The 12517-nt window shown below is 40.1% G+C and overlaps 1 protein-coding gene across 1 annotated transcript in view; it reads left to right on the top strand.

Annotated features, from left to right (window-relative positions):
- Positions 1-12517, top strand: part of LOC128795375 (translation initiation factor IF-2-like) — a 55291-nt gene that overhangs the window by 11584 nt on the left and 31190 nt on the right. The window contains exons 5-6 of the mRNA XM_053956101.1: positions 808-853; positions 5894-5973. Coding sequence (XP_053812076.1) covers positions 808-853; positions 5894-5973 — 126 coding nt within the window. The remainder of the gene's footprint in view (positions 1-807; positions 854-5893; positions 5974-12517) is intronic.

Genomic DNA, 12517 nt, shown 5'->3' with positions numbered 1-12517 from the left:
CATCTGTTTATTTAAATCACAGGTGTTGTGCTTTGCTGTCCCCTAACCAACATCAATTGCTGTGCTGCCTTTGTAAATATGCTGTAATGGCTGATTCTTTTGCATTCTTTGTGCTATCTTAGCTTATGCTGAATAGCAGCTTTAATTGGGATGGCTGAGCTCAGTGCATTTGCCTTTGGAATTGGACACTCTCAGTGCAAAGAGAGGGTGCCACAGACTGACTCTTCTGCCTTTATCCTCAATCAAAACTCCATTAAATCAGACCTATAGTTTGTGGCATTCTTCCTGGGACATTCTCCCTTGCATTGAAATCCATGGGAAAGGCTGGAAACTTTGTTTTTAAGGTTAATTAGGTCCTGAAAAGAATTAACTGGATTTATTTTCTCTATTTTTTTCCTCCTATTTTGAAGAAACTTTTTAATTACCTTCATCTTTGTTGGTATATTCAGATACACTTTTCCCTTTATAGGAAAAAAATTATGTACTTTTGAGTTTATTAAAAGCCATTTTGATAGAGAGATTATAATTCTCATTTTAAACAAAAATGAGCATAGTGCTTGACATTGTGTTAAAATATTTTATCAGATATTACTATATATTAATGTGAGTTGTACAGCTAATCTTTATTTTTGTTTAACTGACTGCTAACATTATTCACTGCTTAAGCACTAAATGTGAATTTGATTTTCAGTTGGGTACACTGTGTTTGGAAAATAAAGGAACAAATAGTTTAGGCCATAATCATTCAAAAATTCTTTGCTGAGGGTGGCAGTTTCAGAAACCAGTTTTTTAAAATTTTATTTTCAGGCTCCCATAATGAATCTGCTGTGGACCCTACTGCTGATTCCGAAAGGTAAATACTCTCCTTTGGCTTTTGGCTGCATGAAAACATTTCTGTATAGATATGATAACAATATGATATCTGTTTCTGTATAAATATGATAACAATAGTTAAATGACCTTCCTGTGGGCCAGCAAAAAAATCCCCTCTATGCCCCTAAAGAGGGTTCCCAAAGCCTGCCTAACACTGACAGCAGAGACAGTCTCCTTGTAAGAGACCATGCAAGGTTTGAGGCAGGAGGAAACTGTTGGCTGGAGTCAGTCTCATAACTTTCTTCTTTTTGTTACTGAAAATAGAGCTATTTATCATGCTTACCCTTCAATGTCAATATACATGAAGAATGGAATGTGTTGTAGGAGGGAGGAGGGAGATATCTTGTTCTTTTACTCAATTTTAGATGAATTGATTTTGCAGGGGAGTAAATTTGTATTTGTAGTCCTCCTCCCCATTCCAGGTTTCCTTGTGTTGCATTCACTTCCACCCCTTTCTCCCACATATCTTCAGAAAATAACTGAGTTCTCAGTTGTTTTCAGTAAAATTCAGTTCTCTTAACCCTTAGCAATAATCCAGGCAGGAGGAGTTTAGAGCAAGTTCAAGGAAGGCCCTGTAATGTCAGCATAATAACACGGCTCTTCTCATTCTAATGGCATTCCTTGCTCCTTGTTAGATTAAAGAAGTTTTCTGTGACTTTTTTCCTGTTGCTGTACAACACACTTTAGTCACAAAATGGCAATGTTCTCCATGGACTGCAGGATTTTCTTCTTGATTCTTTTCTTCTGTTCTTATGATCTCTTTTTTCTCATCTTAGCTCTGGCTCTTGTTTTTATATCTGTTGTACTGAATGTAAAAAGCTTGGAAAGAGCAAGAATGAACAGAGACTGACAAGGTAGACTTCTGATCAATCATGTCACAACAAAAAATATTAGTAAAAATAGTAGTCAGAGTGGAAGAGGCACAGAGGAGGGACTGCTGTGGGAATGCTGAAGAAAAGTGGGGTAAACTCCAGTTTTAGAGTGTGGTTTGGAGATCCCATTCTTCTGTCATGTCTGATACCCACAAACTCTCCTGTTACAAACCCTCAAAGCCACAGTGTGGTGATTCCGAACAGGGCAAAGGCAGGCAAGGAGAAGCTACTGTAAGAACACAGGTCCTTGCATTTTTCTTGGTGTTTCAGTGCTCTGTTTACATGACCACCCACTGGGTTCAGCACTAATGACCCACTGGAGGTGCTGAATGAATGAAGCCATGCTTCATGTCAGTCAAACTTAGCTTCAGAAATTATTGGGACCATTACTAGATCTTGGAGTTTTACTTGTCCATCCCACCTGAGTTTCACTCTTATGAAATACACTGAGGCATCTCACACCTGCTGTCACCTTAGAGTTCTTCAATACAGCCTCATTTGATGCTGCTTCAGGCATCCAAGAACATCTGGAGAGCCACTGATTTCAGCCAGCTTGCAGAACATCCTCAAATCCTGCTCTCATAGCTTTGGAGTGCTGCAGTGTCAAAGCAAGCAGGAATCAGTTGACACAAACAGACACAAGCAGATTAACTGGAGGTGCAAAGCACTGAGGTATCATGGTTCACATTTAACTAGTGAATTTTAATGGAAGCTGAGTCATGGATTCCCCCTGTGGCTTTGAAATTACCAACAAAACAAACTGCTGGGTTTATCTGACATTCAAGGCAGAACTACATTTGGTATCTGTGCTCAGGAACCTTGACAATGGCTCAGAAGCCCCTTGCTCTGAGCAGGGGAAAACACAGAATAGGGTGGTCATTGCTCCAAGTGTAACTATCAAGTGAAAGTTTGCTTGATGACATTGGCAGCAGAACACAAGAGCACAAACCCAATCTCTTTTGAAAGATAATTTGTTTTTGCAGATGTTGGAAAACAAGTTGGTTATTTGTTATTTGTATTCCATACAAGGGAGTGTCTGATAAGGGGTTGCTTTTATGCTAAGAAAGTCAAGATGTTTTACGTGATTGCTTAGAGTCAGAAGAAAGCTGTATCAACAGACCTTAGCAAGTAATGGACCTAAATCCACCCTTTTCTGGCACCTCCCAAAAGCAAACTTGGGAGTTTACCTTGCTAACTGGCAAAATGCCATCTGAGCAGGCCAGCTGAGGCAGGCAGGCAAATACTGTGCCTGGGTTCATCTAATGTGTGTGTTGAGGTCAAATCTCCTGGAAGGCAGTGTAGCAGAGGTGCTGTGTCCTGAGTTTCTGAGGCTTCACCTGCTAATTGGATAGACTGTCTCTGCCTTGGTGCTTATCAGAGTTAATGCCCAAGATCAAAAGATAGCTCAATGAAGATAAATTTGCAGTGTGAGAGAATTTGTCGTGTATTTAAGTTACTGAAATACAGAATAAGCAGAGCACTGGTATTTTGTAGGTGTGTGTAAGAGTGTTGTGAGGTAAGATCCTGAGACACTCATGAACAGTTGGACACGGGGTTTAAAGAAAATTAAGTGTCCTAATTTGTGTTTGAAGTTATAAGCTCATCCCAGTATATTAAAGTTCCTCCCTCAAATTCTCTAGAAATGATCCCACATCCCTAGAACATACCATAGGACTTTCTGATTGCTGTGGAATCTTTCCACCACCATAAGATATTGTAAAACAGTTTATAAACTGAGACAAAACTGGTTCTGCAAGCCATATTCTGTGATACAGGGAATTATGACTGCAACAAAATCAGAGGTACTTCTGCCACACAGGTGTAGGAATGGGGAAGCTCAGTGTTTGGGATACTATTCCTTCTTTTCCAGTAGTCAGCCAAGTTTTTTCAAACTCCTTTCTTGCTATTCAGACACTTTGGGGTATATGGCAGGTGAAGGCTTTTGAAATAGAGTGAAATCTAACCTGGAATCATAGGGGAGCTTTATTTAAACCAGGTATATGTATACACACACTTCCTACAACAACAACCTCCCTTTTGCCCATAGGAAAAGAAATGTTTTCTCTAAATTTGCAGCCAATACACCCTGTTTGCATGTGTTACACTTTCAGGGCATCAAACAGTGATCAGCAGGCTAAGGCTAGAGGGGACTAAAACTTTCTCTTGCAGAACATTCTCATGGGGTGTAAGACAATGAGGAAACATGGAGACTGCTGTACAGGTAGTGCTCACCATCCTCTGAAGGGCAGAGGAATGGTTATGCACAGGATGAGAGCCACTGTTTGAGGTAGCTGGAGCCAAGCTAGGGCCCACCAGGAGCATATTGTGGTGTGTGTGTTCTGCTGCTTCATTAACAGCTCTTGCTGTGCCTCCAGTGCTCCGACTTTTGATGTCCTGTGAGCATGAGGGTGCTTTCAGGTTTTTGCCTCATCTACGTCTTCCTGGTCAGGTGGCCTGTAGCAGACACTGACCACAATGTCACCCACCATGGGCTGCCCTCTGGTCCTGGCCTGCTGTCAGCTGGCTCATCACTTGCCCCAAGGCACAGACAGCTTTGTGTGCCCCAGCTGCTCTCTCACATCAAGGGATCTCTTCAGCTTTAATGTCCTGTCCTGTACTTCCTGAAGATCCATCCATGGCAGCCCTCCATGGAGCTGACGACTCCCCTCCCTTTCTTACAGCCTCTTGCACCATGTTGCTGTGATGCCAGCGAGATCACAGCCCATCCCAGAACTTTTGTGGCCTCCTGTTTGTCCCCTGTAGTGCACAGGCACTTACTGCAGATCATTGTGAACCATGATGAACCAGCACCAGACTTTGCACCCTGCCCAGACACACCTGTCCAGCAGCAGGGCAGCTGCAACAGAGGCCAACCAGCCCCAGAAGGACTTCTTGACTTGCACAGCTCCACTGAAGCTGTTGAATTGAAGGGCAGACACTTTCTCAGTGGCTCAGACACCTGCCCCAGTGCTTTGGTTATGCTGTCCTGCACTCAGGCAGGTGTGTGAGCCCTGCCGCCTGTTGGTGTGGTGTTTTCAGGTGTACCAAGAGCACAGGATTTAGCAAAACCATGACCTGAGCCCTCAGTGCAGCACTCATTAGCAGCAGGCTCAGCTCCTGGCTCTGCCTGGTGCATACTAACGACTTGTTTTCATCTTTCCAGGCCATGGGAACTGTCCCCACATGCTGCATCCTCAGCCACTCCTCCCATGGGGTGCCCGGGGTGCTGGGGCAGCACCCAGGGCACATTGGAGGTTTTGGTGGGTTACAGGTGATCCCATGTACAAGGAAAAAAAAGGGAAACTATCACTTGTTTAGAAGACTGCACAGGATTTATGATAAGTAAGATTTTGCTGTTTTTTTCTATTAGTGTGCAGGCACTTTTTCACAAGTTCTCTGCTGCCTTGGGTTGAGACAGGGTGCCCTTTATGCTGGCAATATGATGCTATGGAGCTGGCAGCCTTCCTTTTTCACAGCCCCACACGAAATGCAGGGCAAGCAGGCAGGGGAAAATAAATCTGAAAAGGGAGAAGGTTGTGCTGTTCTAGTTTCCCTTCCCCTCTTTTCTGCCTGCTCTTTTCCTCAAGTCTTTTGCCATGCTATAAATGCAGGTAAAAGCTTCCAGTCCTGATGAGCAAAATGAAGAGAGCCATGGGCTCAGGCAGCGCGTATCTACTCTTATTTCTCTTTTCTTTCTTCGAGTAATCCAGACAAGACTTGCATGTTTTCTGCTCCATTCTTTGGGTCAAGAATACACTGGTTAATAGCCAATTATTTCATACCCTAAGGAAATTTTGGGAAAGAACTTCTTGGGAAGAGTCAACTTGTTTTGGGAAATGAGACTAATATTCAGTGAGATATTTCCCTTTGCTCTCCTTTGCAATACTGTCCCATCTCAGCACAAGACTGAATTTATTGCTGTAACAGCTGTGATACAGACAAAGCAGAATCATTTCCCAGAATAGGTTTTTGGTTTTTTTTCTTGTTTTTCACAAAAAGTGAAGTCATAACCAGGACACTATAGCAAAAATTTCAGTTAGGTAATTAAATTCTGCTTATTAAAAATTTCCCTTTTAAAATTTGTCCCAAACTACTGTTTGCTTTTCCTTTGAGCACTTTTAAAGGGTGTATTCACTTTAAATTCACAGCTTTCCAAATTCTGAAGCCTGCTGAAATTTTCCTCGACTGCTTAAACCAGAAGGTGCAGTTCCAGCTGAGATATCTAAAGGTACATTCTTGCCTGCTTAATTGTTGTTGTTTGTATTCTTGTTTAGACACAACTCATGTAGACTCGACCAATGACTAGCAGAAGTAAACAAAATTATTTGCATAGGATTATTTAAAATTATTTTTTAGTACAAGTAGCATAGAGCATGAATAAATTCAATTTGTATATCAAGGGCAGTTTTACATGTACAAAAATCCAATAGTGAGAAAATAGGCTGAAAGATAATCTGAGGCGAACAGTCTGAAACAGCAACCCAGAACAGATGATCCACAGTATAAATTACTGCAATTTATTTTTTTAATTTACTTGTGCTACTTTATTATTGTTTATTCATTTGATAGATGGCATTTAATTTCAGTTTGAGAGCTTCAGGATGAGTGTTTGATGCTAATGGTTGGAATTTACTCCTGGGCAGAAAGCCAATGTGCCACAGCCATGTTCCAGTGATGCCCTCCAAGCTGTGTTTAAGTGGCCTTCTGTTGCCCTTGGGGTATGTTTTACACAGGAAGCTTAAAGCCTAATGCAGGCCTGTAGCTCACTTGCTGGAGCAAGAGAAAGATGGTTTTCCCTCTCTCCTGGTCTCTGCAGCAAGAAAATCAAATTATTGGATTACTGGCCCTTCGATTGTGCTCAGCACAAAGAGTTCAAAATCCCATTGTGCTGGAGACCTTTGAGATGAAATGTAAATGGATACAGAAAACAAATGTATTAAATTGGTCTAATATGTCAATATTGTGCTGTTACCTGATTAAGTGAAATGGCTATGACTCTTCTTCTAAACAGCCTGATGTATGTAAGACATCTGCATCTAGATTGGCCACACGAAAAAACCCCAACAAACCAATAAACCAAAAAAGGCACCCACAGGAGCCTACTAGAGGCATAAATTAATGCGGATTTTCTTTCCTTGCTTATTTTTATTTCTGGAAAAGAAAATCAAAGCAAACAGATTGATCTTGTGCAGGGTTAAAATTGCAATTACCCAGGGATCTATGCAGCACATGAAATATTTGGGCTGATAGATTAGAACCTGACTGCTTTGTTCTGCATATACCTCTGTATGCATTGGCTTGAACTTTGAATTTCCTGCTGTCTGCCTTTTTTTTTTGTACATGAACATGTGTTTTATGAATTTATTTAGGGCTAATTCCTATTTGTTACAGTGTATTTTTAAGACATAATATCAGCTAAGACTGGGAGAAGCATGTAATGGATTTTAAACTACCTTATTGTTGTATTTTTTATGCATATTCACACACACATATCACGATTCAAATGTCACTTCATTGTGCAGAATAAATAGGTCCACAGGAAAGTGTAGGTGAGGTAAATTTGTGTACTTTTCAAAGTGGAGAAAACTTCTTTAGCAACCAAGGATTCGATTCTTCCATTTTATATTAGGCTGGTTTCTCTACAAGTTTCTTGTTAAAATTGTTATCTTACTGTCCTTTTGCATTCATGTCTCCATAGAGCAATAAATAGCTATTGAAACAGTTGTTACCGTCAGTGTCACTGTTACCGTGTTTGAATTTCTTTCACTCCACAGTTTTGATGAAATCAGGGTAGCTCTTGTGTGAGAGTGATTTTTTTGCTGGCCAAATATGTGAGCATGTATTCTAATGACTGGGGTTTCAAATAGAGCCTCCAAAACTGACAAATAAAATGCACATTCAACTAGAGGCTGAGATATATTTTTGTAGCTTGTTGAGATTCTAGCACATACTGCTATTCGTAAGATAATAAATGTGAAATGGATTTGATGCTTACCCACCTGAACATTTCTGAGTTAAAAAAAATAAAAGAGATTGATAGACAGTGCCTTCTCTCTTTTACAACTAATAAGCTTCTAGTTCATTAAGTTATTACATGCCATTCCTCATCTGACAAATAGAATCCATAATTCAGTTTTTCCCAGAGTTGCACATTCTTTAAGTCTACAGACTAAATCACCAGAGCACATTTTGTCAATAAAGCTTCTGTTTGGTGGGGGAAGGAGGGAGCAGTTAAGTAAAGTAATATGAAATGTGATCCATTCTTGGTGTCAGAGGTCATTTATTTGCTTCAATATTGCTTTTATTCTATTAATACATTCACTAAATAATGATTATTATGGAAAGTCCATGGTTATTCACTGGATTACATTTAAAATGTTTTACATTTTGTTGCAGGCCCTTACACTTGGGAATCTTTAGTGTTATCTTGAGAAGTAAACTGTGCTTTTGCAATGAATTCTTGACAATGTATTAGTTCAGCTCTGCATTTACTGAGGGATAAAGGCTTTCTTCTGTGAGCAGTGGGAAAGCCACAGAGGCAAACAAAAAACCAGCCATGTTCTGCAGCCCTGAACCAAAGGACTTGTCACTTCCTGAGCCAGAGCTGCCCAGCACAGATGCAGGCAGCCAGTGACACCTTCAGCATGGAAAGTTATATGGGAATAATTTGTGTCCTAGACCAAGGCTCTTCTCACCAGGTCTTGAAGAGGGATTGCTGTACTCTGTGTTGAGTATAATATATGTTATCTATTTGTAGAAAATACAACCTGGTGATAAAATGCTTGCCTAGGGAGTGGGATAGAGTGGTCCAGGTTCTTTGCAGCTTGCAGTGATTTAAACCCATTGTTGCTGTCCCGAGAAACAGGCAATCATGAGAGAGGGAAAAAAAAAGCAGTGTGCCCTGCCCTCCCAGCCCTGGAATTTTGGGTGGGTGCTCTGCAAAGGCTCCCCCAAGGTTATAGCTGATGTACCCCATGAGACAGCACTCCCTAAGGAGGGGGTGAGGCTGAGAGCTGGCAGGGGGAGCAGGGCAAAGTGGCTGCCCCGCAGCACGTGTAGTTCTGTTTTGGGGTGGGCTGAGAACAATGGGAAATATTATTTCAATGGAAAATGTAATAAATGAAGAGAAGCCAAAAGTCTCCAATTGATCCTTTCCCCAGAGATCACTCAGAGCTGCTGTCATGCTGGAAAATCCATCTTTGAAGAAGATGCAGTTCCTGTGTGTGCAGTTCCTATGTGTGCAGTCTCTGCAGTGGTCCCTGACAGTTACAGCAGAGCAGGCACCTCTAGACCCACACTGCTGCTCACTCTTGGGCTTGAAACCTTGCTCAGGATATATCCTGTCTTTCCAAAATGGGAATTGTTCTGCTAAGGCTGTGTTAGCACCCTTAGCTAAGCTCTGAAAGGAAGGCTTACTAGACCATCATGGAAATGAATCAGTCAACAATGCTTTTGCCTTACCAAAGCATTTATAAAATCTGATTTTTCTAGATAGCTAGGTAATGAAATATTCAGTATTCTGATGGAGTTTCCTAACCCACTGGCACTCTTGTCTGTGACTGTAGCCTGTATAATTTGATTAGCCATTTATTAGTTTCGTAACGAATATATAAAAATTAGCAATGAGCTGAAAACACTGAAAATAATCACAAGAACCAGAAAAGCAGACTGTGGGACTGTGGGTAACTGTGGGTCTTCTGTAACTGCTGACACCTGCTGAAAGGCCCTTACACTAAATTTATCCAGGACTTTTGAGCTCTTGCTTTGCATTTAAATAAACAAATAAATAAATTTATTATCTTTAAGCTTGTAACTTCTTTATCAAGGAAAATTTTAAAGAGAAAGTTTAGCTCATCAGTGTTAAGTTTTCTACTAATTAGGTGAAAGTGATTTTTCTTCTGCATGCAGTTTCTGTTATCTGGCACTCCTGAACTAGTGAGTAGCATCCACAAATGGTGCTGCCCTGCTTTAATCTTTCCAAAAAACAAAGGAAGGTCTAAGAAGTTATTGACTACTATAGCATTTACATTCTGTGGGAACAAGTAAAATGACATTTAAGAGCTGCATGTTGTTTTTGTAATTCCAGAACTGGAATAGATATGCTCAGCCTTTCTGCTATAGTGCATACTCTTTCAGTAACAAGAAAATTTATGATTCAAAATAACATATTTGACAGGATAAATGTGTTAGTGGAAGCATAAATTTAGTTAGTGGATGTGACCAGATCACTTGGTCACACCACTAACTTAAGCATGTGGTATTGCTCATTGTTATAAAAAACAAACCAAACCAAATTTTCATTCCTGGCCAAACCAACACTCATTCCTGGCCCACTGGCTATTTTTTCATGCTGGTTGTTTTTTATTTCAGAGGCCTATAAAATGCTGCTATGGAAGCCACTTTTTTTCCCTACTGAGTGAATAAATTACAAGTCCTGGAGCAGTGTTTGGTGTGCTGTAATTCTTGGCTATAACATCTATGAGATATGTTTAAACTGAATGATCCACTGCTCAGAGGAGTGATGGCTTCTTTTATAGTCCTCTTGTTCTTGCAGACAGTAAACCATTAAAACAGGCCATGAAGACAAGGGCAAGTTCACCATATTCTCATCTTTCCTGGAGTTCCATATACTATTGTCTGTGCTGTGGGACACCTTACACATCACACATTCAGGACTAGCTAAGTCTTGGCATTAATAGTGTTTTGTGTTTTTTTTTTTTTTTCTCCAGTCTATATTTTGAATTATAAAACTCTGATAATTTCTAGAAAAGTTTATGCCTCTCTTTGAAGCAGATACAAGCTGCGAACTCATATGTAACCTATATGTATAAAAATCACTTTGAAAGATGTTATTGTTCCTTCCAGTAGTTTTTTCTCCATCTGCACAGAAAATGTTTTTCTACTTCCAGGCAGACTCTTCTATTCCTACCTCTTCTATACTCAGTCAACTTGTAAATGCAGAGCATTTTTGTACAGAAGAAGCTTTTTCACAGACTCCTTGACTTTGACAATTACACTTATTGTAATTTTTTCATCTCTCCTGTCCTTCTTGACAGATCCTGCATGATTATTTTATCCATTATGTGACCTTCTTACTTGACATTCCTTTGTCATTGCTCCAAATCCAGGCACAAAGAATTGAAGAAGGCTGGGATGTAGAGGAAGGGAGAGGCCAGGATTGTTACCCAGAGCTCCCAAAGCAGGTGTGCCTGGACAGGTCTGGGCTCTAGCACTGCAGCTAAGATAATTGCATTGCATGTCTATTTAAATGCTAAAGAATAACACACATGCACACACCCTCCTCATGGGTTAAACTGTCTTTCATTCATAGTAGCAAGGTGACATATAACTCTTTCTTATACTCAGGCTGGAAGTTGTGGTTGAAAATCCCCACTCCCAATACCCCCAGTCCCCATTACAGACTTTACTGGGTTTCTCCTAGTGAGTAGTATGCTTTATAATTTTATTGTTTTCATGTATTTAAATCTAATGTCAGTCTAGATACTAATTTTATTTTCCTGTTTAATTTATTCTCCAGATTCTCTGGCCTTCAGTCAATGCACTGACTGATTAAATTATTATCCCAGTAATGAGATTTGACACAATCTATGCCAGTTACCTGTGTGACCTGCTAAGTAGGTTAATTTGCAAACCTGAATAATTATCACCCACCTCATCTTGCTGACTGAGAGTCTGACAATAAATGAAACATAAAAATGCTGAAAATGACACACCATTTTTAATTTCAACTTCTGAATTGTTTCAAAGAAACCTTTTACCTAGTAGGTTATTAATAAAATTCAGCAATTGAAAAAATAGCTGTGAACATACTGGTTTTATTTATATGTGTATGTTTGCTCTTGTGCTTCAGCACAGCTTCCTAGAGTAAAAAGAACTCTGTGACATATTAGATGAACAGATCCTTCTATTCTGCAAATTGCTTATATAAGTGAATTGTTGCATCCTCAGAGACACTGCTGAAAAGCGAGGAAAATTCAAGAAGTCAAAGTGATATTTGTGGTGACATTGCAAGAATTATGTTTTAATGCTTTTCTGTGAAACCTTGAGAACTAAAATTAACTTTATTGTTTAATAAAATCTGTGATCCTTCTATTCCCATTTCCCAGGAAAGCGAGTTAAGAAAAATAAATATGGTACCTGGTGATGCTGACTTGTATTGTGTATCTAATCTTTTCTACTTTGTTCTTTTCTGAAAAGCCAGGATGGTATTTCTTTCTGCCCTAGAAAATGTAAGATTGGAGCTTAGAGAGGAAAAAGAATGGACTCCTATGGATGAGAAGATGAGTTAAAATTTAAACTTGTGGTCTTTTCACAAGATAATCAGCTCAAATTAATGGTTCAGAACCACAGATTTAGTCAGACTGCTTCCAATATCATTCCTCTGCCCTGGCCAGAAATCACAGCAAAACTTGGGGTAGAAAGAACAATCAAAGAATTCATTTCTTGTTATAGCAGTTAATGACTGCAACACAAAGCGTCTTCAGAGAGACACTTTGGAGAGGGGAGCTGCTCTGGCCTGTCCTCAGGCACTCCTGTGGCACAGCTGGTGGTCCTGAGCTGGTCCTTTTCCACTGGGACCCTGCAGCCTGCAAGCACAGGCACCACTGATGGAACCACACAAATAAGTATTAAAGGCATGATAATTTTGGCCCAGTTAGATCAGGTTATCATGTGCCATGTCTCAAAATTTCAGCATGGTTTTCCATTAAATAAAAGCTTGCAACATCCAAACGTCCCATCCCTCTGGCTGC

Source organism: Vidua chalybeata, chromosome 14 (assembly GCF_026979565.1).
Source record: "Vidua chalybeata isolate OUT-0048 chromosome 14, bVidCha1 merged haplotype, whole genome shotgun sequence".
In the NCBI taxonomy this organism is placed as follows: Eukaryota; Metazoa; Chordata; class Aves; order Passeriformes; family Viduidae; genus Vidua; species Vidua chalybeata.
Note: the sequence above shows the minus strand (reverse complement) of the source record. Positions and strands in the feature narration are given on the sequence as shown.